We start from the raw sequence: 27,906 nt of genomic DNA on the forward strand, positions 1-27,906 counted from the left end.
GAAACTGGGGGCAGAGATGGAGGGGGGGCATGAAACTGGGGGCAGATGAAGGATGTATATGAAACTGGGGAGAGATGGCGGGGGGACATATAATGTACAGGTGACTGTAGGAGGATTATACTGTGTGGGAGCACCTGAATGAAATGGGCGGAGTCAACATAAAAGTGGGCGGGACCAAATTTGCTGCACCGCCTCTCTCTACCCTTCAAAAGTTGAGAGGTATGCCCATATATCCACAAGAACAGCGCCCCCTAGGTATCTACAGTAACATCCCCCCCCCCCTCCCCCGTCTATCCACAATAACAGCGCCCCCTATGTATCCGCAGTAATATCGCACTCCCCATGTACACACAGTAAAAGCCCCCCATCTATCCTCACTATCTCTCTTCTATTCACTGGAAATAAATTATTTTAATTGTACTTTTCTTGTCTTGTTTTTTTTTGGATCCACACGGGAACGGCCAGATCTCCCCACAATTGCTTTACGTCCAGGTCACAGATGGGTGATCCCACCACGAACTGGACTATAAAGTGATGCTCCTATACTGATCAGTATAGACAAGTATACAGAGATACAGTATAGTATACAGGACTGTGGCCTATACATGTATAGACTGATCAATAAAGCATTAACCCCTTAAGACTCTGGGATTTTGTGGAAATAACCAGTCCTATTACATAATTTCACCTCCAACGCCATCCCAAACATTTGGAGTGAAACAAAGCAGAGACTCACTTTGTATGAATATGGGCGCAACGAATCTTCTGAGGTTCCTTCATTTTAAGCCAATTTAAGGCGCAGTTCATACAGAACCTGGAACAAATCTCAGCCTCACCTATTTTTCCTCTTGTCAGTGCTGCACTTGGCCATTGCTTCGCCTCATGTACAATGTTAGGGTGCGTGCACACTACGTAACGCCGGGCGTGTATGAGAGCCGTACACGCCGGCATTACGGCAGACTGCCGAACACTTCCCATTCACTTCAATGGGAGCGCTTGTAACAGCGGCGTTTACGAGCGCTCCCATTGAAGTGAATGGGAAGTGTTCGGCAGCCCTGCTGTAACGCCGGCGTGTACGGCTCTGATACACGCCCGGCGTTGCGTAGTGTGCATGCACCCTTAAGGTAGAATTGCAGAACAGCAGTGTCAGTTGAATTTTTTGGGCATGTCCCTACCTAAAAAAGGGGACACGGGATATGAAATCCCACCCCAAAGTGATTGGTGCCTCTTGGTTGTGACCGGTACAGGGGTGATATACCGCCATACTGCGCTATGTTTTGTTCTGGCATTATGTACATGTGGAAGGACCTCTAAGATCACATGGTCCTCTGGAAGGTCCTTGAGTCAGGATGGCAGTAGTGCAGAGTGAGGACATGTAGAGAGGGCTGGGGCTCAGAGACGTGGGGTCTGATATATGTGGTGGGGCAGACTGGCCCCCGTATACCCTGTGTAAGAGTAGTGTAGTAGTGTCACCGCCGGGATGTGGCTGATAAAGAGGTCGGGCCAGGCATCCTGATGAAGGGACCTTTATAGTAGTCCCGAAAGCTCGAAATATGTCATCAAAAAACTTTTTGAGTTAGCCATTAAAAAAGGTATCAACTACTGAGGACTTCTCTCAGAAAATTTCTTTCATTTCATATCCACTGGCTAACACGGTACAAGGATATATATTTTTTATTTTACCAACAACCTTATACTAAATCTCTCTGTAATCCTTGTGAGCCCCAGGATTGAGCTGACACTTCTAGAATCTGGTCTGGATATGAGGGGGGTCTTCTGGAGGGGTTATACTGTACGTCTTGTATATAGTAGGACTTTTAGCTATACGTCAGGATTTGCGGCTTCTTGTTGCGTTGCCGTCACCGAGAGTTGCCGATCGTGTCCATCGTCCTACATCTGGTCCGGGAGATTTTGGCCACTGCTTCGGTGTGATTTCCGTCCGTCCTCCGGCCAGGCCCGTGTTACTCATGCTTGGATGGTGTCACTAAGGTCAGGACATCATTGGGGTGCAGGTCACGCAGACTGGTCACATGTTGTATTGGGGTGCTCATGTAAAAACGTGTCCCATCACTGTAATAAGGGGTGTACCGACCATATGGGGCAAGAAGGACCTGGTCCAGTCTGGTCTTATCCCTGGCTGGTGACAATCTATGATGAGATGTGCTCTATAGGATCTACAAACAAGAGTGCCTACCCCTGGTGGATATGGTGCGGTGCAGAGGGCTGCCTAGGGGGGACCAAGTGCCCAAATGCTGGTTATGAGGAGGGGGCACCAATAACAAACTCTCATGCAGGGGCGTAACTACCGTGGTAGCAGCTGCCACAGGGCCCGGGCCATTAGGGGGCCCGGTGACAGCCGCTACCGCTGCGTTTTTTGTTTTTTTTTAAATAGTCCGTTACGGGCCCCATTCACTTGCTGATCCTGGCTGGGCCGGGATCGGCAAGTGACACCGCGGGCCCCACAAACACTATCATTATATTCGGGGGTCTTTGCAGACCCCCGAGTATAATGATCAGCGGATCGGGAGGCGTAAGGAACATAACAAACACTGTTACTTACCTCTCCACGATCCTGCCTCCGGCCTCCCTCATTCGTGTCTGACGTCACATGACCCGGGTCTGCTTCCCGGGTCATGTGACGTCCGACGTCATTAATGCAGGACAAGAGCGGCAGCCGACAGCCTAGGAGCCGGGCACAGGTAAGCAACTTTTTTAAAAAAATGTTTTTATTCCCCCGGGTCTCCGATTATTATACTCTGGGGTCTGAAAAGACCCCAGAGTATAATAATTGTTTATGGATGTCCACAGTGGGACATAATACTGTGTGCAGGGGTCACTATTGGGGTTAATACTGTGTGCAGGGGCCACTATTGGGGTTCATTCTGTGTGCAGGGGCCACTATTGGGGTTAATACTATGTGTGCAGGGGCCACTATTGGGGTTAATACTGTGTACAGGGGCCACTATTGGGGTTAATTCTGTGTGCAGGGGCCACTATTGGGGTTAATACTGTGTGCAGGGGCCACTATTGGGGTTAATACTGTGTGCAGGGGCCACTATTGGGGTTAATACTGTGTGCAGGGGCCACTATTGGGGTTAATACTGTGTGCAGGGGCCACTATTGGGGTTAATACTGTGTGCAGGGGCCACTATTGGGGTTAATACTGTGTGCAGGGGACACTATTGGGGTTAATACTGTGTGCAGGGGCCACTATTGGGGTTAATACTGTGTGCAGGGGACACTATTGGGGTTAATACTGTGTGCAGGGGACACTATTGGGGTTAATACTGTGTGCAGGAGACACTAATGGACATAATACTGTGTGCAGGGGCCACTATTGGGGTTAATACTGTGTGCAGGGGCCACTATTGGGGTTAATTCTGTGTGCAGGGGCCACTATTGGGGTTAATACTGTGTGCAGGGGCCACTATTGGGGTTAATACTGTGTGCAGGGCTTACTAAGGGACATAATAGAGTTCTGAGGAGGGGGTCGGTTGAGGTCTTCGGCGTGGGTTTGGGGGGGGCCCCATGTCAAAAGTTCGCCACGGGGCCCTGCCATTCCTAGTTACGCCACTGCTCTCATGTATTAATGTAATGAATTGGGTGAAGTCTGGAAGGTGCAGGTTCCCTTCTACAGCTCAGGTCCTTCCTGTTCTCCTTCTCCGGCCCCCTCCTCACTTCCTCCTTTGTACCCCCTCCCCTCTGTTGTGTTCCTGTCTCTTACAATGACTCAGCAGAAGCCGCACATTACATTAGAGGACAGTATAGACTGTGAGCAGTCACTACACCCCGGCTACAGGAGGCGACACCACCCAGACCAGCGGACTCACAAGTAAGGAGACGTCTTCTCATGGACTCGCTCTGATTGATGCTTAAGTTATTTCTTAGACTGTGTTCACATCACACACAGTCTGTCTGAAATTGTGGACAAAAAAACTGCTGCAAACTCTTTAATCCAGGGCAGAACCAGGGAATCCCTGACGGGCCCTTTATAGCCAGTGGGGCCCCACAGTATCCAAAATTGTCAGTCCTTAGGGTGCATTCACACTGAGTCTACGCTCAGCTGATTCTGAACGTAAAACATGTTCCGAATCAGCGCGTACATAGCAGATCCCATTCATTTCTATGGGTGCCGGTATACGTGTGCTCCCCATTGAAATGAATGGGAGGCTTTTTTCCCCTATTGCTTTCAATGTGATACGCGCGTATGCCGGCTCCCTTAGAAATGAATGGGATCTGCTTTGTACGCGCTGATTCGGAACATGTTTTACGTTCAGAATCAGCTGAGCGTAGACTCAGTGTGAATGCACCCTTTACTGCTTACTCCTTAGCGCCCCTCTCCTCCATAGGCTGCATCTGGTACTGCAGTATAAGGGAAGTCATATATACATAAGACCCCATACACACGGCCGAGCACTCATGTAATGTGGGGCTGAGATTGCAGCGGAGTGCCCTTGGATGACACTTGGGGTCACATCAGAACCTTCCATGATGTACTCACCTCCCCGGGGCTTCTGATCATGGTTTTCAGTATTAATTCGCCCTGAGGATTTCCCAGGTATATTTCTGCATTGTGTGAACATTCCCCTGGAGGCGGACAGGGCTGTAATGTGTATTGACCTCTTTTCTGGGATTTCTTCACCTGCATTGCCCTTTATACTGTAGGGGGCGCAGCAGAGGATTTTCCTGGGGGGGGGGGGGGGGGGGACGAGGTTGTGTTGGGAATGGCAGAATGATCCTAAATCCACCGGTTATACACTCACCGGCCACTTTATTAGGTACACCATGCTAGTAACGGGTTGGACCCCCTTTTGCCTTCAGAACTGCCTCAATTCTTCGTGGCATAGATTCAACAAGGTGCTGGAAGCATTCCTCAGAGATTTTGGTCCATATTGACATGATGGCATCACACAGTTGCCGCAGATTTGTCGGCGGCACATCCATGATGTGAATCTCCCGTTCCACCACATCCCAAAGATGCTCTATTGGATTGAGATCTGGTGACTGTGGAGGCCATTGGAGTACAGTGAACTCATTGTCATGTTCAAGAAACCAGTCTGAGATGATTCCAGCTTTATGACATGGCATTGCATTATCCTGCTGAAAGTAGCCATCAGATGTTGGGTACATTGTGGTCATAAAGGGATGGACATGGTCAGCAACAATACTCAGGTAGGCTTTGGCGTTGCAACGATGCTCAATTGGTACCAAGGGGCCCAAAGAGTGCCAAGAAAATATTCCCCACACCATGACACCACCACCACCAGCCTGAACCGTTGATACAAGGCAGGATGGATCCATGCTTTCATGTTGTTGACGCCAAATTCTGACCCTACCATCCGAATGTCGCAGCAGAAATCGAGACTCATCAGACCAGGCAACGTTTTTCCAATCTTCAATTGTCCAATTTCGATGAGCTTGTGCAAATTGTAGCCTCAGTTTCCTGTTCTTAGCTGAAAGGAGTGGCACCCGGTGTGGTCTTCTGCTGCTGTAGCCCATCTGCCTCAAAGTTGGACGTACTGTGCGGCGTTCAGAGATGCTCTTCTGGCTACCTTGGTTGTAACGGGTGGCTATTTGAGTCACTGTTGCCTTTCTATCAGCTCGAACCAGTCTGGCCATTCTCCTCTGACCTCTGGCATCAACAACGCATTTCCGCCCACAGAACTGCCGCTCACTGGATGTTTTTTCTTTTTCGGACCATTCTCTGTAAACCCTAGAGATGGTTGTGCGTGAAAATCCCAGTAGATCAGCAGTTTCTGAAATACTCAGACCAGCCCTTCTGGCACCAACAACCATGCCACGTTCAAAGGCACTCAAATCACCTTTCTTCCCCATACTGATGCTCGGTTTGAACTGCAGGAGATTGTCTTGACCATGTCTACATGCCTAAATGCACTGAGTTGCCGCCATGTGATTGGCTGATTAGAAATTAAGTGTTAACGAGCAGTTGGACAGGTGTACCTAATAAAGTGGCCGGTGAGTGTAGGTCATAATACATAGGTGATGTGAGAACATAAAGGGGCGTGACCGATACATTAAAGGGTTGTCCCATCACAAGGATCCTATCTATACTGCTAGTTTATGTGGTTATAAGACTTTTCCTAAATACATTGCTTTATCAAAACTGCTTTGTTTGGCTTCTATCTTAATTTATTCACTTTATTGTTTACACTCCGTTTCTATGGCCCTTGTGATTATCTGCTCATTTGTCAAGTGATGTAGCTGCCTGCTCTCAGGGGGGGAGGTAGGGGCTGGGAGCATCTCTGAGATGTTTGTGTCTTTTAAGTAGCGGAGCTGCTTAGAGCTTCTCAGATGGGGGAGGTGAGAGCTCTGGGACTTCTGAGCTCTTATCAGTCGGTTTAATTGAATTTGGCTGATAAGGGCTGAGATAGGGAGTAATGTAATGCAATGTATGTAATGCAAACTGACTCAAATCCAGCTCTGCTACATCAGCTTCACACTGTGGTAATTCATTTACAACCAATCCCATGCAAGTGAAACCCTGCCCACCAATGTGCCGAGAAAAACAGGAAGTGAAGAGAGCACAACAGCCTGCAGGTTAGTGAACAATCATCATGGGAACACCCCTTTAAGTGTCCATGTCACATGTCTCTAAGAGGAGGAGGGGTGGCTCGAATAGCAGGGGGTGTGGTGCTAGTGAAAGTGGGTGTGGCTCTAATGAAAGGGGCGTGACCAGTACATTGTGTCCATGTCAGATGTCTCTACAAGGGGGTGTGGCTCTAATGACAGGGTGTGTGGTGCTAGTGAAAGGGGTGTGATTCTAGTGAAAGTGGGTGTGTCTGTAGTGAAAGGGGGTGTGGCCATATGACAATATTTGCAGCGCGCTTCATGCACCGTCTCCTGGATGACGCCTCCGATCAGTTACTAAGTAGGTTATAGGGCAGATTCCTCCTTTATCAGTGTCGTCTTCATCACATAGGGCCCCATAGCAAGGACATAGGGCCCCTGTCTGGTGATGGTTAGTACTACATCCCTTAGCTCCGGAGGCAGGAGAGTTTGGGGCTTATTTGCCTCCATCTGCACTTTATGATATCTCAGTTTACTACAGAGGGGGCTCTCAGCACTAAGTAAGGGCCCCCCCACTCTCCAGGGCCCTCTTGTGGCTGGATATGGTATATACACCCAAGAACAAGAAATCTTTTTAACCTTTTCTTTTTGTTCTTTTCTAGTGAGTGGATATGTGATAACCTATTTCCCACTAAGGGGTAAGTAAGTGAACCCTATGTAACTACCCCATACATCTGTATATGTTGTCAGTAGGGGGAAGGGAGTATACCGATACCAAAAATAAACTATAAACTGGACACTATACATATAAGCAGGACATCATACAATGCCATTAACATCAGAGATGTCCCATGTGAACGCAGCCTTAGCACTGATCAGTTCAATATTATCGTATTGTATTAATAGGTATGTGTTTTCCCCTAGAAACAGCGCCACACATATAAATAGGCTAAATCTGGTAGTGCAATATTTGAAACTGAGCTGTAGGGCCAAACACAGACCATGGAGAGTTTTTGAAAAAAGAAAAGATCCATTTTTAACCCGAGACATCCCATTTATTATTCATGTTAAAAAAAAAATGTTTATCTATAGGTAGAGCTGAAAACATACGTCTGCTCCTCGGAGACCAGGGGGCGACATGGGAAGAAGAGGAGGTGCAAATTTCAGACTGGACTTCAGGAAACCTTAAGAAAGAGGCAGTAAGTTCCATTATTGATAAATTATACAGTCACCACTAGAGGGAGCTCACTACATACAGATTAGACAGTCACCACTAGGAGGAGCTCACTACATACAGATTATACAGTCACCACTAGGGGGCGCTCACTACATACAGATTATACAGTCACCATTAGGAGGAGCTCACTACATACAGATTATACAGTCACCACTAGAGGGAGCTCACTACATACAGATTATACAGTCACCACTAGGGGGCGCTCACTACATACAGATTATACAGTCACCATTAGGAGGAGCACACTATATACAGAGTATACAGTCACCACTACAGGGAGCTCACTACATACAGATTATACAGTCACCATTAGAGGGAGCTCGCTACATACAGATTATACAGTCACCATTAGAGGGAGCTCACTACATACAGATTATACAGTCACCACTAGGAGGAGCTCACTACATACAGATTAGACAGTCACCACTAGGAGGAGCTCACTACATACAGATTAGACAGTCACCACTAGGAGGAGCTCACTACATACAGATTATACAGTCACCACTAGGAGGAGCTCACTACATACAGATTAGACAGTCACCATTAGGAGGAGCTCACTACATACAGATTAGACAGTCACCACTAGGAGGAGCTCAATACATACATATTAGACAGTCACCACTAGGGGGAGCTCACTACATACAGATTAACCAGTCACCACTAGGAAGAGCTCACTACATACAGATTAGACAGTCACCACTAGGGGGCACTCTTTTATCCTTTGGCTCAGTCTTTGGGATGTCTTGCAGGTTTTTGGTCAGCTACCAAAGTTTAAAGATGGAGACTTTGTTCTGTACCAGAGTAACAGCATTCTGCGCTACCTTGGGCGTAAATATGGTGAGTGTCTGCACCTCTCTGATAAAATATTAGGGCAGGTTCACATTACCTGTATATAGTGACTGATGCAGACGGGGCCCCAGTGTCTGGTCTCTGTATTCAGTCTCATACCTCTTAACTTTGCCAGATTCAGTGGGATAGTCTTGGATTCCGGGTCCTGTCCCGTTTGGCGGGAGGAATGTCCTGACTTCATCTCTGCGTTCGCTCCCTACATCACCATTCCTCCCCTCTATGCTCCTGGAGTATTAGGAGCAAAGTGATGATGTTTCTTACATTAGAGTCAATAAGAATGGACGAGGTGGAGGCCACTCTACTACATATAATGTGCATTACTCTCATGACGGATAAGAGCAACGAACTGATAATGTTAGTGTGAAATGATGATGATGAAATATTACTTTGTTATTATGTGTCCTGATATTTACCCCCTATATATGTTATCCTGCCAGGTATTGCCGGGGGCAGTAACCAGGAGAGCGCGCTCATTGACATGGTGAACGATGAGCTTGTACGTATAGACAAAGAAGGAAGAAGTATTCTAATACAGATAGATGGATGGATGGATAGATAGATAGATAGATAGATAGATAGATAGATAGATAGATAGATAGGAGATAGATAGATAGGAGATAGATAGATAGATAGGAGATAGATAGATAGATAGGAGATAGATAGATAGATAGATAGATAGATAGATAGATAGATAGATAGATAGATAGATAGATAGACTGAATGGCCACTTTATTAGATACCCCCATGTGTATCAGAAACCCTTCCCCCCACAAATCCTCCACCAGCCTGAAATGTTCACAGCTGATAGGAAGATCCCATCTATTCCCGCTGCTTGCGCCAAATGATGTTCCTTCTATCAGCAGAAATCTGGATCCATCTAACCAGACCATAATTACCAGCAGGTTATAGAGCAGGAAGAACCGAGGAGACTGATAGATAGTTTTTAGGGTAATAATTCTGTAAAACTTGTGTTTTATTTAATGATAAATCAGCAAATCACCCAAATCTGCAGATAGATAGGTTACTGTCACCAGAACCAGCATATCACCCCAGCCCTGCAGATAGATAGGTTAGTGTAATCAGAACCAGCATATCACCCCAGCCCTGCAGATAGATAGGTTCTTTTAATATACAATGACTGGTGCAGTTATATATTTGCCCCTATGTATAGCTTCCAGTAGATAGGAAGATATAGGAGAGGTTTATAGATATCTTTCTTTTTTTACAATAGGAGACTAAAGATAAGTATGAAGCCGATCTCCCCAATCACTTGTCAGCATTCGAGAGAATTCTTTCCCAGAACTGTAATGGAACCAAATATCTGGTCGGAGATAAGGTAATTTTTGTAAGATGATCCGATTTACCACTTCTTACAGGGGTAGAAGTTGAGATTGTCAATCAGAGATGGGCAAAACTCTCGAGATTCTTTTCCCTTTTTGAGAGATTCACCCACAGGTTCACCCATTTCTGTCTGAACCAGAAAAGCTTATTCTCTGGGGTCTCTTCAGACCCACTGGAGGTGCAGATATATATGATGGATTGAGCAGGGCTCCTTGGGAGATGTTCTTATAACCTGACCTTGCTTTACACTTCTCCACAACCTTATCTCTGAGCTTTCTGGTGAGTTCCTTGGTCTTCATGCTGCTGTTTGTTCACTAGTGTCCTCTAACAAACCACTGAGGCCTTCACAGAACAGATATACATATGAAAAAGTTGAAGGGGTGTGAATACTTTTGCAAGCCACTGTAGGTGATTCTATAGGGGATTAAAGGAAAGTGTGAGGACTGACTGTCCGACCTATGACAACTTACTGTCACTTCTTGTCCCCACAGATCTCCTATGCAGATTACAACCTCCTGGACCTCCTGCAAATTCACCTTGCCTTATTCCCAGCATGCCTTTCTTCCTTTCCTCTCCTTACTGCATACATTGATCGCATTTCTTCTCGCCCTAAACTCAGTGAATACTTGAACTCAGACGCTCGCAAAAATCGACCAATGATGCTTAAGAAATAAACAAACAGAAGGGAGAGGTTATTGTTTACAACCCAAAATACCTCGGTCACAGCACCCCCCCATGTAGCCCCAGTAACATGGCGCCCCCATGTAGCCGCAGTAACATGGCGCCCCCCCCCATGTAGCCCCAGTAACATGGCGCCCCCCCATGTATCCCCAGTAACATGGCCCCCCATGTAGCCGCAGTAACATGGCCCCCCCATGTAGCCCCAGTAACATGGCGCCCCCCCATGTAGCCCCAGTAACATTACGCCCCCATGTATCCCCAGTAACATGGCGCCCCCCCATGTAGCCCCAGTAACATGGCGCCCCCCATGTAGCCCCAGTAACATGGCACCCCCCATGTAGCCCCAGCAACATGGCACCCACATGTAGCCCCAGTAACATGGCACCCCCCCATGTAGCCCCAGTAACATAGCGCCCCCATGTATCCCCAGTAACATGGCCCCCCATGTAGCCCCAGTAACATGGCACCCCCCCATGTATCCCCAGCAACATGGCACCCACATGTAGCCCCAGTAACATGGCACCCCCCCATGTAGCCCCAGTAACATGGCGCCCCATGTATCCCCAGTAACATGGCCCCCCATGTAGCCCCAGTAACATGGCACCCCCCATGTATCCCCAGTAACATGGCACCCCCCCATGTAGCCCCAGTAACATGGCCCCCCATGTAGCCCCAGTAACGTGGCACCCCCCCATGTATCCCCAGTAACATGGCACCCCCCCATGTAGCCCCAGTAACATGGCACCCACATGTAGCCCCAGTAACATGGCACCCCCCATGTAGCCCCAGTAACATGGCACCCCCCCATGTATCCCCAGTAACATGGCACCCCCCCATGTATACCCAGTAACATGGCACCCCCCCATGTAGCCCCAGTAACATATGGCCCCCCCATGTATCCCCAGTAACATGGCGCCCCCCCATGTACCCCAGTAACATGGCACCCCCCCATGTAGCTGCAGTAACATTGTGCCCCCCATGTAGCCCCAGTAACATGGCGCCCCCCCATGTAGCCCCAGTAACTCTCCTCTATTCACTGCCCAAGCAAATGGGTTTGTTTTGTTATTTTCTTAATAAACGTCTGTAGTTGTCATTTTCAATGTGACTTGTCTTCTTTGTTACAAACCCTCATATGTGTTACTACAGGATCAGACTACACAGGCTTGTTTGTTGTCTGTTAACATGGAGACACCAAAGTCTAGTTAAATACTAGAAGATTTCCATCATCGCTTTATAGTCTGGATGAGATCTGGGATTAAAGGAGAAGAAGACCCCGTGTCCTTGTCCACCGTCCAGCGATATGAGGACAATAACAGCTCAGTGATATGGACAGGACATCTATAGCAGGGTGGAGAACAGGCACCTGTAGGATAATGCTCGCCCACACACAAGGGTTTCCCTGGAATGTCTCTACTAGATTACAACACTGGTCCTGCCCGGTCACCAGTCCAGTATTTATGGGACCAGCTGGGACATCACTAACCTACAAGTGTGCAGGATCTACAGGCCACAGGATACATACAGATCCTGTATATACCTCCATGTCCTGCCGTATCTCATCTTGTATCCAGACTACAGGTGTAACATCTGTGGTAAATGTACTACTATATACCATACAGATCCTGTATATACCTCCATGTCCTGCTGCATCTCATCTTGTATCCAGGCTACAGGTGTAACATCTGTGGTAAATGTACTGCTATATACCATACAGAGCCTGTATATACCTCCATGTCCTGCCGTATCTCATCTTGTATCCAGACTACAGGTGTAACATCTGTGGTAAATGTACTGCTATATACCATACAGAGCCTGTATATACCTCCATGTCCTGCCGTATCTCATCTTGTATCCAGACTACAGGTGTAACATCTGTGGTAAATGTACTGCTATATACCATACAGATTCTGTATATACCTCCATGTCCTGCCGTATCTCATCTTGTATCCAGACTACAGGTGTAACATCTGTGGTAAATGTACTGCTATATACCATACAGAGCCTGTATATACCTCCATGTCCTGCCGTTTCTCATCCTGTATCCAGGCTACAGGTGTAACATCTGTGGTAAATGTACTGCTATATACCATACAGATCCTGTATATACCTCCATGTCCTGCCGTATCTCATCTTGTATCCGGACTACAGGCCAGGCAGGATTATTTTTTCTCATGGAGTGTCTTTGGCTCGGCAGGTGTTCAGGTCACGTCTACAAGTTGCAGGTTTCCTTCTGGAGCTCAGATTTCGGGACATACTGGTTCTCCTACCCGTCTCCTCCTCAGGTGTAATATGAAGCTCCGAGGTCCTGATGCAACATCTGTAGCAGGTCCTATATGTATAATGTATAATTAAACCTACATATTAATGATATGCAAATCACAAACACAAGTTGGGACAGAGCCTAATAATACTTCTTAGTAACAGTGCCACTCTAACCCGAGGACTGTGTGTGATACTGCAGTTTATAGTGTTGTTGTGCACCGTATATTATAATGATCCCCATGTTGCCCCATATAGAATAAAGCTCCCTTATATGTCCCATATACTAAAATGCATCCCACATTTTCCAATATACAATGATGTGCCCTCATAACTACAATGCCCTCGTTATGCCTACATACAGTATCATGACCTTTATATTTCTGGCCAATCTGGTGGCACAATGGGGTGACCCCATTGTGCCACCTAACGCCCTGTATATGCCCCTTGACCTCTGTAGGCCATAGACCCAAGCAGTCTGTGAGTTACCATAGAGAAGTGTCAGCGTGTACTGCCTATAGCGCCCCACTCCTCCATTGTTCTGTACACCTTGTCTTGTAGTCCCACATACAGTTGGTAGAGTCCTGCAGGTCGGTGGTGGCAGTGACCCCGGGGCACACATTGCCCTTAATACCACCATGATGGTGACCGCTGCCACCCGCTCTGTCCATTACTCAGATTCTTCTCTACGCACAGTCGACCCTTTTGCCTTTCTGTGTCTGATTTTTTCTCCATTCTTTGTGTGACCCTTGACCAGTCAGGAATCTTATGATCAGTCCGTCTTGTGACTAGCGCCTTGTGTTATCTGCTCTTGTATACAATCTGCGGACAGTTCTCCTGCCAGTCTTTAGTGTACCATACAGTTATGTAATATATAGCCAGTATGGATATAAGAGACACTTGGGAATATGGCTGAACCGGAATCTGAACTTTAGCAACCAATGCCAGGCAGCTGCTGCCAAGGCAAGCCAAATCACGCGATTCATTCAATGAGGTCTCGATACTTTCCATGGCAGCAAAGTCCTTTGCATATTCTGCCGTGTGTATAGGGTTTCATGTTTTGTATAACGATGGAGGACTTTGTGGGAGATTCTTGGATTACGTCTAGATCTCCTCCCGCTGACTCAGCGTTCATCCCCCTTCCTTCCCCGGAGAATCGGAACTGACAGTAATTGTACCCTAGGGAGACCCTGGATGAGCACAGAACTGCGGCCTATGTCGCCATCGTCCTAGAAAACCCAACATCTGGCCGGTATAATGTACTAGCAGTACCTGCGACTTCGTGCGTGGCCCTTCACCCCCTGCTTGCCCCACCTGCAGTGCCGCCTCGGCCCCCCTGCCTTTGCCTTGTAGCCGCAGCGAGCCTTTCCAACACCAGTGCGCCCATGGACCCCCACCTTGCGCCCCGCTGCCCCCCCCCCCACACACTTATTTCCCTACACGCTCCAACATTCCCTCGCTCCGTCCTCCCTCCCCAACCCGCGACCCTGGGCCCTCTTCCCACCCCACCCCCCCTTCCCCTCCCCCACCCTGCGTCCCGTTTTTTCCCTCTCTAACCACCCCCCCAACCCGAACCTGTGACTCCGAGCTCACCCCACCCCACCCCGGGCTCCCCGTGTGCCGAGGTTACAGGGGTGCATAAGGTTGGCAGATCGTGCAGCGCAGCTGCTGCAGCCATGCACGGCGCGTGGCACAGGTAGATGGCGGTCTGCAGGAGTTCGGCACAGTTCCCTCTTCCCCTTCCGACCCTTGGGGCTCCAGCGGATTCACCGCTCCATGTCGCGCGCTGGGCTCCAGCAATGCCGACAGGTGCGGCTCTTGGCTGCCGGCATGCACGCCGCCATTTTCTTCCAGTGAGTGTGCGGCCGGCCCGCAGTTGCCTGGTCCAATTGGAGGCCCGCGCCTGATGTGGTGACGTCAGCTCAGGTCCTTCAGCCCACACGGATCGTGAATTCAGTGCTCGCGATCGGCAAATTTGGCAATATATACGGGGATGGTGAGTCGCCTTTGTTCTTTTCCGGGTGCCATTCTAGGTATGTGCGAAATTTCAGTGAAATCCGTTTGCCCGTTGCGGCGTGATATCAGAACAAACATCCAAACACACAAACGTTCTTATAATATTAGTAAGGATGTATAATGTATATGTTATATAGGTAATAGTATGATAGGACAATGAGATGTGACCAAGTGGTTGGTACGAGGAGCGGAACGTCCCGCGAAAGTGATCTCTAACAGACTAGATCCGTACGGCTTGTCTCCATATATCCATATTACTAATACAAAGAGAGAATGCACAGGCGGCACCGCCACAACCTCGCTACGTCTGCTGGAGGGCAAACACTTTCCTGATGGTGGCGATTCCTGTAGGGGTGGCGCTCTTCATCCCAAATATAAGTACAAGTGTAAATAGAATAAAGATAAAATCCGCGGGTGCTCACCCAGCCTGGATCAATGTATAAGAATTGTCTTTATCTCAAACATGTAAAAGTCATATGGGAAGAGACGGTGACGCGACACATAGGAAGGCGCGTCACCGCCAAAGCGCTTTTTCAAGCCATCAGCCGTTCTTATCGTTCCGATCCTCTGCTTGGTGGTGAATTATTAACAGGACTTCATTACCTTTAGCCAAAATTCTTGATGCAAATAGAAAGTGAATTTTTTGCAGATTAAGGCTCAGTTCACATCACGTTTACAGGCCTTGTGCGTTAAGTGTCTGTGACGGATAACATGCATCGGCATCCATCACCTATAGGGCGTACAGTGCGGATTTATCTAGACTGACTAAACAGAGTGTGCACCTAATTTATGCCAAGGTGCCGCCTCATCCTACATTAGGTGCACCGACCGAGGTCAGTGCACCTAAACAGAAACCTACGCCAGCTCCTTCAGGCTCAGAGCTCGGCCATTACTGACAGAAAGCTGACATAAATGATGATAAATTTGATGGGGCCAATGACACCTTGTCCTCTCTGAGGGAAGTGGCATGTCGGTCACTAAACTCAATAAACCACCATTTTTGAAAAAAAAAATCTTATTTGTGCAAAAAAATTCTAAATTTCCATGAGTCTTCCATTGCGGGGAGGAAGACTCCATCTCCTCTCATGCAACATGTTGTTGTTCCATTTGCCCCCCCCCCAATCACCACTGCACCTATTTACACACTGTCAATGCTGTGCCGCCACCTACTGGGAGGAGACGGCCACTTACAGACACGTCAGACACAACTTACTACTTCTCCTTCACATGAAGACGATGACACACCTGACCTGTTCTTCTTCCAGTTCTGACCACTTTTCCTTCAGTATTGCCCCAGGTGGAGTAAATATGTCAGCAGATTCCTCCATTACAAGTTCACACTGAAAACCGATACCCCTGCCCCCACCTCACCAAATAATCCTGCTTCACCGCTCTCACCCCCCTCTCCAATAACCCAGAATGTCTCATTGAAACTTTTGACTCCTTCCTTACTCCCAAGCAGCAGACGCCTATCACAGATCTCTGAGCCGACTTATTTCACACCGAGCTGCCTTGATATCCTCCCTCCCGCACTTCATCTTCTTCACACTTATTCTATGAGCCGGTAACACAAGTAGAAGTCTCCAGGTTTCTTTGTTCTTCTCTCCCTACTACTTGCATTGACCGTTTCCCCTCACCTCTCCCGGCCGTCACCCCTCACCCTGCTAAAATATTTCACCCCTTTGTCTTTTGGATCGTTGATTCCACAGCTCTGCACTACACCCAACCACCCCTCTATCTACTCCTCCTGTCACACACTCAGCTCTGTACTACATCTCGGGTATAGCAAAGCTCAGCGCACACTCAGCTCTGCTACATTATGCCCAAGTACCTGTGTTACGCCACTATCTCGTTGGGATCCCTGTCAGCTTGCCATATGCGGGAGCTGACTTTTTCCCATAGGAATGCATTGACCAGCGTTGATTGGCAGAATGCCATACAGAGTACAGCATTCGGCCAATCAATGCTGGTTCTGCTGGAGGAGGCGGAGTCTAAGATCGGACCACAATGGAGACTGCTGTGGAGCGATCTTAGATTCCACCTCCTCACAGACGAGCCTCCGGCAGAACCAATTCTCAAGATAGATCATCAATAAAAATGAGGGGGAAAACTCCTTAAGACCAGGCTGCACATGGCGTAAGAGCTGTGGTGTGGCCACGCTGTAAATGCATATTACAGTTCCTGCAAAGAATTCTAGCAAATCCCATCCACACATTGCAGAAAAATATCCGTAGTGGACATGCTGCGATTTCCAAAACTGTTGTGGTTTTGGAAATTGTAACATGTCAGTTATACCTATGGAAATGCTGGCTTATAAATATAATGGAAGCAGAAAGTCTGCAGAGGAAACTGGAGACGATCTGTGAAAACCGTGTTGCTTTACTGCCACAGTTTTTCCTGCACTGCTTTTTTTCCTGCAGCCGCTATGTGGGGTCTTAGCCTTAATAAAGCCCAAGTGCCCCTTTATTTAAATGAATTGCTCCCTTATATTATGCCTCTGGTTCCTCCTGACATAAATACTGCACCCCTAATGACCCCTTATATAAATTATGCCCTCTAATAGCCCTTATATAAATGACCCCCCTAATGTTCACAATGCCCCCTTATATAAATAACCACCCTAAGGCCTCTAATGAATATTCCCTTATATTACCCCCTCCTAACCATCTCCTTAAACTATGAAAAATCCCACAAATGCACAAAAAAAAAACAAAAAAAAAAAAACATTATACTCTCCTATCTGTGATCCTGATGAATGGGGCCCCCGCTGCCTCCTCTTCTTGATCCGTGCTCTATGCGCAGAGTCCACACGTATCACGCCTGTGGCGCAATACCACGACATCTTAGCATCGTGCCGCCGCCAGCCTATGCAGAGAGCAGACATGCTGCCTGCTCTGTCTTGTAAACCGCAAGTGGTTTACAAGACTGTTCACTCGCAGGATGGGTTTTAACTAGATCGGTGTCTGCAGACGCCGCAGTGATTCTGCCCACCTCACCTGTGACAGCTCTACTGGCCGCCATATTACGGGACAGCCCAGCTTTTCCACAAACAGATATAGGTAAGTGAGGAATACTAATTTTCACAGGGGTTTTATTGCAGGCACAGTTTGACTCCAAAAACTGCCTCCTGAGTCTCCTATTCATTTCAATGAGAGCTTAAGGGTGAATTCACACTGAGTAAACGCTAGCTTATTCTGAACGTAAAACACGTTCAGAATAAGCGGCGTCTAAAGCAGCTCCATTCATTTCTATGGGAGCGGGGATACGAGCGCTCCCCATAGAAATGAATGGGCTGCTTCTTTCACTCCGTGCACGGAGCTCTGCTCATGCCGGAGCGTACACGCCGGCACTCCCCATTCACTTCAATGGGACTGCACGGAGTGAAAGAAGCAGCCCATTCATTTCTATGGGGAGCGCTCGTATCCCCGCTCCCATAGAAATGAATGGAGCTGCTTTAGACGCCGCTTATTCTGAACGTGTTTTACGTTCAGAATAAGCTAGCGTTTACTCAGTGTGAATTCACCCTAAGGGTAAGTTCACACTGAGTAAACGCTAGCTTATTTTGTAGAGTAAAATTACACTTGTAAATTTTGCTATCCCATTGACTTCAATGATATTTTTTTACAAGTGTAAAAATACGCCTGTAAAAAATACGCCTGTAAAAATACGCCTGTAAAATGTCATTGAAATCAATGGGATAGCAAAATTTACAAGTGTAATTTTACTCTACAAAATAAGCTAGCGTTTACTCAGTGTGAATGCACCCTAAAGCAGTTTTTGTTCTCTAGCTGATTTTTATTTATTTTTTTAGTTAAAGGAACACACAACTTTGTCTTTTTCCATGTGCAGTGTGTTTCTATCCCTAATGTTTCTATCCCTAACCCAACCCTAACCCCCTAATTTTAACCCAAACCCCCTAACCCTATTTCTAACCCTCTAACCCTAAGCACCCTAACCCCTTAATCCTAACACTCTAACCCTAACCCTAACTCTGTTTAACCCTCTAACCCTATCCCTCACCCTCTAACCCTATCCAGAACCCAAAATCACTATCCCATAAGCCCAAGTAAATCAAATCACCCTGACACTACCTTACCCCATAATCCACTATCTCCATAACCTTTACCCCTAACCCTAACCCCCTAGCCCTAAACCTATTACCCTAACTCTCTAACCCTAACCCTCTAACTCTCTAATTCTAATGGAGCGTTCACACTACCGTCGGTGTCCGACATGTAGTGTCCGCTCCTAGTGTCCGCTCAAAATCTGTCACGGACACTAGGAGCGGACACTAGATGTGTCCGTGACACCTGTCATTCACTTGAATGGGCATCGGGTGCGTTCTTTTGCACTCCGTGCCCGTCCTTCCCTGTCCGCAAGAGAAGATGTCCGACTTCTCAAGCGGACAGAGGAACCCTGCATGCAGGCTATTCCGACGTGGTACTTAGAAAAAAAAGGTAGTTTAATGGTAGAATCCCTTTAAAGATTTTCTCTAACTATCTTAGTAGTGAGAGTCTGTTGTCTTGATCGGTTGCCAATGGATATGACCACAAATGCAGAAACTTTCTAAGGTCTAGGACTTGTCAGGAACCCAGCCATGATTTTCTTATTGTAGCCGGGTTATCAGGCAGGGACACTACATGTATCAGAAGATATCCTGGCCACTATAAGGAAATCATAGCCGAATCTTTGACCTTAGAAAAGTCTTGGATTATGGTCGTATCCACTGGCAACTGATCAAGAAAACCAGACTGTGACCACAAGATATTTAAAGAAAATCTTTAAAGCTCTGCAAAATGTTTAAAGTGATCCTAACATTCACACACTGTTTTTTCTAGGTACCACGTCGGAATACCCTTTAGCTATTCTTCTACCTTTCCTTTTCTTCTCTGCGCCACCATTCACCTACAATCCCGGTTTTTCTCGGTATGTAAATGAGCTCTCTCGCAGCACTGGGGGCGGGCCCCAATGCTGCCAGAGAGCTCTCCAGCGCCGCCTCTTCTTCTGTAACAAGGTCTTCACCATGTCTTCTTCCGGTGGCGCCTTCTTACTTCTAGGCCTCGGGCCTAGGGCAAGCTGACTATGCATGTCCACGACCACAAGAAAAATGGCCACAGTATTGTAAGAGGTCATTTTCTCGTGGCCAGCGGGCATGCGCAGTCGGCTTGCCCTAGGGCCGAGAAGTAAGAAGACGCGGGGAAGACCTCGTTGCAGAAGAAGAGGAAGAGAGCTCTCTGGCTTACATTTGTGAAGCAGAAAGTGGATCATCGCAGCAGACTTCTCTCTGTCACCACACAGTACAATCTAGGCTAGGCAATGATTCACTGCTGGGAGTGGGAAGTCCCGGCTGCAGAGAAACTTCTTTATTAGATGGCAGCTGTAGGTGAAGCTCCTGGTGTCCTCAGTCCTCCTGATGTATACTGTCCCTATATTAATAGGGAAAGTATACCACTGGCAGGAGGCCTCTGTGTGTCAGGGCCCTGGGAAACTGCCGGCAGCCAGCCATCTTTAATAATTACAGCACTGCCGGCAGCCTGGGGCCCTCGAGCTCACCAATTCGGCCCCTGTTACCACTATCAGTCCTCATTTTCCCAATGCAAATGCATTGGACAGGGGCCCCATCAAGTCCCTGACATCCCGATCGGGCCCCTGGCCAATGCATCTGCATTGGGAAAATGAGGACTGATAGTCAAGGATCGGGGCCCACCGGAGGTTTTCACCATTTCTCCGATGGGCTAGTCCGACCCTGCCCACACTTCATGCACTTTGTGTCTAACCACATGCAGGAAACAATGCTGGTTGTGAAATAGTTAATAGGCTGGACGTTGAATTACAGGGTAGCCAGTAATCTGTGCAGCCTTTGTACTCTGTGTCAGAATGACTCAGCACAGACTATATATATGCAGAGTATAGGGAGGTGCAGGCTACACTGCACAGATACGGCTGAGGTCTCCTACCAACACAAGTAACTACAGTCTCCTTATAGAGGGTGTATATGTGCCGACACTATACCTGTCTATTGTGTCTCCTTATAGAGGGTGTATATGTGCCGCCATTATACCTGTTTATTGTGTCTCCTTATAGAGGTTATATATGTGCCGTCACTATACCTGTCTATTGTGTCTCCTTATAGAGGGTGTATATGTGCCGCCACTATACCTGTCTATTGTGTCTCCTTATAGAGGGTGTATATGTGCCGCCACTATACCTGTCTATTGTGTCTCCTTATAGAGGGTGTATATGTGCCGCCACTATACCCTGCTCACTAGTGATGGCACCGTATATATCACATACTCCAATCACTACCAGGAGGATCTGATTGGACTATTTAGTAATTGTTCCTATATGGCGGTATGCCATATATTACACGTTTAACCCTTTCCTCTCTCTTGCAGTGCCTGGATATACAGTGACTTACTTCCCCATAAGAGGTAAATATGAATGCAGCTGATACCTGGGGTGGATATGGCAGTGTCTATACACACAGTTATAGCTCTTTTTCTTCCTAGGTATATTATATTGTCAGGAATAACAGTGTAAGACATTTTTATAGGCAATTTTGCACTTTGAATAGAATGCCACAGTTGCAGTGAATACTGACACTAAGACAAGCAGAGCAGTAGATACAGTATCTGCTTCTTGTATGTTATTACAATTGGATTTACGTGTAAGTTATTGTGTATTTGTTACATGTGATAGGGCGGTAATATCAGATCCATCAATGATGGGGCATAGGAATCCGTCTCGTGGCAGAGACAGAGAAAAGATGTATTGCTAAAACCTCCCCAACCAATGGTGGTTACCAGAATGTTTGCTAAACTGACCACAATGACCACAACACAACCCTTGTATACAGCGACTCTGTCACATCATGGCTTATTAGTCTTATCCTGGCAGGGCCCCCCTTCTATTAGGGCCTGTATACAGATGCATTGGGCATACGAAGCTGAATACTTGAATTTCTCTCACTTCTGGCCTCACCTCTTACATTTTGCAGGCAGAGCAGAGGCGATCCGTCTGCTGCTCGCGGATCAAGGGGCCACATGGACCGACGAGGAGGTGCAGATGCAGGACTGGGCCACGGGGGACCTAAAGAAAAATGCGGTAAGAAAACCCCTGAGGTGTAGACGTGTGAGACATAGGGTGTGCAGTGTATACAGGGGACAATGTGTGGGGTGTGCAGTGTATGCAGGGGACAACGTGTGGGGTGTGCAGTGTATGCAGGGGACAACGTGTGGGGTGTGCAGTGTAAGCAGGGGATAACGTGTGGGGTGTGCAGTGTATGCAGGGGACAACGTGTGGGGTGTGCAGTGTGAGCAGGGGACAACGTGTGGGGTGTGCAGTGTATGCAGGGGACAACGTGTGGGGTGTGCAGTATATGCAGGGGACAACGTGTGGGGTGTGCAGTGTATGCAGGGGACAACGTGTGGGGTGTGCAGTGTATGCAGGGGACGTGTGGGGTGTGCAGTGTGAGCAGGGGACAACGTGTGGGGTGTGCAGTGTATGCAGGGGACAACGTGTGGGGTGTGCAGCGTATGCAGGGGACAATGTGTGGGGTGTGCAGTGTATGCAGGGGACAACGTGTGGGGTGTGCAGTATATGCAGGGGACAACGTGTGGGGTGTGCAGTATATGCAGGGGACAACGTGTGGGGTGTGCAGTGTATGCAGGGGACAACGTGTGGGGTGTGCAGTGTATGCAGGGGACAACGTGTGGGGTGTGCAGTGTATGCAGGGGACAACGTGTGGGGTGTGCAGCGTATGCAGGGGACAACGTGTGGGGTGTGCAGTATATGCAGGGGACAACGTGTGGGGTGTGCAGTGTATGCAGGGGACAACGTGTGGGGTGTGCAGCGTATGCAGGGGACAACGTGTGGGGTGTGCAGTGTATGCAGGGGACAACGTGTGGGATGTGCAGTGTATGCAGGGGACAACGTGTGGGGTGTGCAGCGTATGCAGGGGACAATGTGTGGGGTGTGCAGCGTATGCAGGGGACAGCGTGTGGGGTGTGCAGCCTATGCAGGGGACAACGTGTGGGGTGTGCAGGGGACAACGTTTGGGGTGTGCAGCGTATGCAGGGGACAACGTGTGGGGTGTGCAGTGTATGCAGGGAACAACGTGTGGGGTGTGCAGTGTATGCAGGGGACAACGTGTGGGGTGTGCAGTGTAAGCAGGGGATAACGTGTGGGGTGTGCAGTGTATGCAGGGGACAGCGTGTGGGGTGTGCAGTGTGAGCAGGGGACAACGTGTGGGGTGTGCAGTGTATGCAGGGGACAACGTGTGGGGTGTGCAGTATATGCAGGGGACAACGTGTGGGGTGTGCAGTGTATGCAGGGGACAACGTGTGGGGTGTGCAGCGTATGCAGGGGACAATGTGTGGGGTGTGCAGTGTATGCAGGGGACAACGTGTGGGGTGTGCAGTGTATGCAGGGGACAACGTGTGGGGTGTGCAGCGTATGCAGGGGACAACGTGTGGGGTGTGCAGTGTATGCAGGGGACAACGTGTGGGATGTGCAGTGTATGCAGGGGACAAGTGTGGGGTGTGCAGCGTATGCAGGGGACAATATGTGGGGTGTGCAGCGTATGCAGGGGACAGCGTGTGGGGTGTGCAGCGTATGCAGGGGACAATATGTGGGGTGTGCAGCGTATGCAGGGGACAAGTGTGGGGTGTGCAGCGTATGCAGGGGACAATATGTGGGGTGTGCAGCGTATGCAGGGGACAACGTGTGGGGTGTGCAGCGTATGCAGGGGACAATATGTGGGGTGTGCAGCGTATGCAGGGGACAACGTGTGGGGTGTGCAGGGGACAACGTTTGGGGTGTGCAGCGTATGCAGGGGACAACGTGTGGGGTGTGCAGTGTATGCAGGGAGCAACGTGTGGTGTGTGCAGTGTATGCAGGGGACAACGTGTGGGGTGTGCAGTATATGCAGGGGACAACGTGTGGGGTGTGCAGTGTATGCAGGGGACAATGTGTGGGGTGTGCAGCCTATGCAGGGGACAACGTGTGGGGTGTGCAGGGGACAACGTTTGGGGTATGCAGGGGACAACGTGTGGGGTGTGCAGTGTAAGCAGGGGACAACGTGTGGGGTGTGCAGTGTATGCAGAGAACAACGTGTGGTGTGTGCAGTGTATGCAGGGAACAACGTGTGGTGTGTGCAGTGTACGCAGGGGACAACGTGTGGGGTGTGCAGTGTATGCAGGGAACAACGTGTGGTGTGTGCAGTGTATGCAGGGGACAACGTGTGGGGTGTGCATTGTATGCAGGGGACAACGTGTGGGGTGTGCAGTGTATGCAGTGGACAACGTGTGGGGTGTGCAGCGTATGCAGGGGACAACGTGTGGGGTGTGCAGTGTATGCAGGGGACAACGTGTGGGATGTGCAGTGTATGCAGGGGACAACGTGTGGGGTGTGCAGCGTATGCAGGGGACAATATGTGGGGTGTGCAGCGTATGCAGGGGACAGCGTGTGGGGTGTGCAGCCTATGCAGGGGACAACGTGTGGGGTGTGCAGGGGACAACGTTTGGGGTGTGCAGCGTATGCAGGGGACAACGTGTGGGGTGTGCAGTGTATGCAGGGAACAACGTGTGGTGTGTGCAGTGTATGCAGGGGACAATGTGTGGGGTGTGCAGTATATGCAGGGGACAACGTGTGGGGTGTGCAGTGTATGCAGGGGACAATGTGTGGGGTGTGCAGCCTATGCAGGGGACAACGTGTGGGGTGTGCAGGGGACAACGTTTGGGGTGTGCAGCGTATGCAGGGGACAACGTGTGGGGTGTGCAGTGTAAGCAGGGGACAACGTGTGGGGTGTGCAGTGTATGCAGGGAACAACGTGTGGTGTGTGCAGTGTATGCAGGGAACAACGTGTGGTGTGTGCAGTGTACGCAGGGGACAACGTGTGGGGTGTGCAGTGTACGCAGGGAACAACGTGTGGTGTGTGCAGTGTATGCAGGGGACAACGTGTGGGGTGTGCAGTGTATGCAGGGGACAACGTGTGGGGTGTGCAGTGTAAGCAGGGGACAACGTGTGGGGTGTGCAGTGTATGCAGGGGACAACGTGTGGGGTGTGCAGTGTAAGCAGGGAACAACGTGTGGTGTGTGCAGTGTATGCAGGGGACAACGTGTGGGGTGTGCAGTATATGCAGTGGACAATGTGTGGGGTGTGCAGTGTAAGCAGGGAACAACGTGTGGTGTGTGCAGTGTATGCAGGGGACAACGTGTGGGGTGTGCAGTGTAAGCAGGGGACAACGTGTGGGGTGTGCAGTGTAAGCAGGGGACAACGTGTGGGGTGTGCAGTGTAAGCAGGGGACAACGTGTGGGGTGTGCAGTGTACGCAGGGGACAACGTGTGGGGTGTGCAGTGTACGCAGGGGACAACGTGTGGGGTGTGCAGTGTACGCAGGGGACAACGTGTGGGGTGTGCAGCGACCTCTAGGACACCTGCCCCCAAAATACGAACCTAAAAAAGACACAACCATTTTTTGGTGCACAGTGGTGGGGAACTGCACCAAAAATGCGCCACTATTTACCACTTGATGTGTTATTGAAAAGTGGGAAGGGCATGGCAAAGATCACGGTGGTCTGGACTGGGGCATGTGATATCTACAGCACTTCCCCTGTTCATGTTGGGCTCGGGTATAACTTTTGCACCTAGACCCCGCTAGGATGTCAGTGTTGTTAACCCTTCCGGCTCCTGTCAGACCACATTCATTGTTTTTCTGTGGATTTTTCTCAGGTGTTTGGTCAAATTCCTCGTATTCAAGATGGAGACTTTGAGCTGTATCAGAGTAACACCATCCTGCGATACCTGGGGCGTAAATATGGTGAGGCTTCGTTCCAATATTAACCCTATCCAAACCTTCGCACTGTGGTGTTAGTAAGTCTCATGCAAAGAATAGGACTATCCCAAATGACCGGTGAGCAGCGCCCCCTAGTGGATGAGCCCTCAGTCGACCAAATAACATGGCAGTGCTTTTATCTAGGAAACTCTAAAGACAGAGAATCCTAAAAGGAGAAGTGTAAGGCCTTATTCAGACAGGGCGCCATTTATTATGCTGCAATACATCCTGGGCCTGGCGGCTTCTGCTCATTTTGATGGCATTTAGTAGCTGCAAAATTTTGGAACAGCGTGAATACAGCCTGATAATATTCACACGTAAGATTCAACAGACCATTCATATAGTAATATACACTGGGTACAACTGATCCGGTTCTCACCCTGGCCCTACCACTTTCTGCCTCAGGCTTGCGGCCTACACGTTGCAGGGAGGTAGGTATCCGTCTGCTCCCCTGCTTTTCACGCTGCTTCCTGCTTCGGTCACACATGACCTATCACAGCTGGAACAAAGACAGAGCGGGATCGGAGAGTAGCGAGGAGAGTACAGAACTAATACTCACCTCTGTGTGGGGGACAATGAAGGGGGCCATTAAACCTTGTGTTGAACATTGAGGGGGACATTAATCTGTTTGGGACATATTAAAGGACCCTCAATAATGTGGACCATCAATATCACATCTTGGGGAGTCCGACAGTCAGTTTCCCCACAGATCAGCAGTTCTGGGATAGCATGGCGACCAGTAATATTAACCTGCTGGGATCCATGCCACCCGATGTCCCTCCGACCTCCAAAAATCCTGCACCCCCCCGACTCTCCTCAATGAACCTGTTAGAAATGTTCACCATGTGCACTGTGTGTATTGTGTCCTACAGGTATCAGCGGCAGCAATGAAAGGGAAGTGGCAACCATTGACATGATCAATGATGGTGTGGAGGACCTGAGGATGAAGTACTACAAGTTTCTCTTTGTGGAAACTGTAAGTATGACAAACTATCCTGTGTACCGCGCCCAGACTGTAGTATGGGGCCGTACTATATGATCCCTAGTACATTGCCCATAGCCTACGGTGGGTTCGTCTTGTACCCCTCAGGTCTCCAATTTTAAACCAAGGCCTATGGAGAAGTGGTCAGCTAAAAGTGTCCTACTACAGAGACCTTCTCCTCTATAGCCATGCCAACATCACAGGGTGCATCCTTATACTATATAGTAGGCCATCTGAATGGATAGTAAGGTATCATCCATAGGTACCATATGGCGGTACACGATGTGCCTATAATATAGAACCTGATGGACTCAGTAATGGCCACCAGTATGGTCCCACTATATGACCACCATGCACTGTAGGTCGTGGTCTACAAACACTTTTCATGTTTCCCAGGATCCAAATCAGGAAAAATATCTGGGAGAACTGGCCGTCCAGCTCGGGTACTTCGAAAAGATCCTCTCCAAGAACTCCAATGGAACTAAGTTCCTGGTGGGAGATAAGGTAAGGACAGACGTAAGGTCAGTAGACATGTGTATTCCTGTAGTAGAGCACATTCACCTCTTACCTTCTTGTCACAGATCTCCTACGCCGACTACAACCTCCTGGACACTCTACAATGCAACCTCGACCTGTCCTCGACCTGCCTGTCCGCCTTCCCTCTGCTGACCGCCTATGTAGAACGACTTCTGAAGAGACCAACCCTCAGCGCCTACCTGAAATCTGAAGGTCGGACAAGGCGTCCTATCATCCCCAAAAAATAAGTGAACGTGTGATGTCATCAAGTCCTCAGTTCTTGACAATAAACCTTTTTTTTAAGTATATTTAGTCTAGTTCACTCATTTGTACTTGTTAGATGTGACCGTAAAATCCGACGTCCATCTCCAATGTCCTAGGCCAAGATGACCGGTGGAGAAGGTAGAGATGCAAAGTCCTCCTGAGAACGTACAAAATGCCCTTTTTGTCTATGTAAGACCTCATACGGCCAAAATGAGCCCCCAATCTGCTGTGCCCATATTGTGTGCCTGGTATGATGTGGTCCTGGCAGGAGTGAACCTAGCTTTTATGCCGCCTGAGGCGGACGACAGAAAGCCGCCTCCCCCCCCTGGGAGGTGGGGGCGGGGCAGAGTGAAGGGGGCGGAGCAGACGGGACGGCGAGAGCAGGCACGGAGAGGACCTG

General features: G+C 48.9%; 2 protein-coding genes across 2 annotated transcripts; both read left to right on the forward strand.

Moving 5' to 3' along the window:
• Nucleotides 1-6,488: 6,488 nt before the first annotated feature.
• On the forward strand, nt 6,489-11,736 carry LOC142209957 (glutathione S-transferase P 1-like). The gene is made up of 7 exons (XM_075278992.1): nt 6,489-6,558; nt 7,191-7,226; nt 7,621-7,727; nt 8,515-8,602; nt 9,052-9,110; nt 9,846-9,950; nt 10,447-11,736. Exons 1-7 carry the CDS (start codon nt 6,489-6,491, stop codon nt 10,627-10,629), a joined length of 648 nt encoding a protein of 215 aa, XP_075135093.1. The 3' UTR covers nt 10,630-11,736.
• Nucleotides 11,737-20,839: 9,103 nt separating this feature from the next.
• On the forward strand, nt 20,840-27,528 carry LOC142209438 (glutathione S-transferase P 2-like). The gene is made up of 7 exons (XM_075278425.1): nt 20,840-20,876; nt 21,307-21,342; nt 21,909-22,015; nt 25,642-25,729; nt 26,617-26,720; nt 27,123-27,230; nt 27,308-27,528. Coding segments are annotated over exons 1-7 (627 nt in total). The 5' UTR covers nt 20,840-20,875; the 3' UTR covers nt 27,491-27,528.
• The last annotated feature ends 378 nt before the right edge of the window (nt 27,529-27,906 follow it).

The sequence above is a fragment of the Leptodactylus fuscus genome, chromosome 6, assembly GCF_031893055.1.
Source record: "Leptodactylus fuscus isolate aLepFus1 chromosome 6, aLepFus1.hap2, whole genome shotgun sequence".
NCBI classification, from domain to species: Eukaryota; Metazoa; Chordata; class Amphibia; order Anura; family Leptodactylidae; genus Leptodactylus; species Leptodactylus fuscus.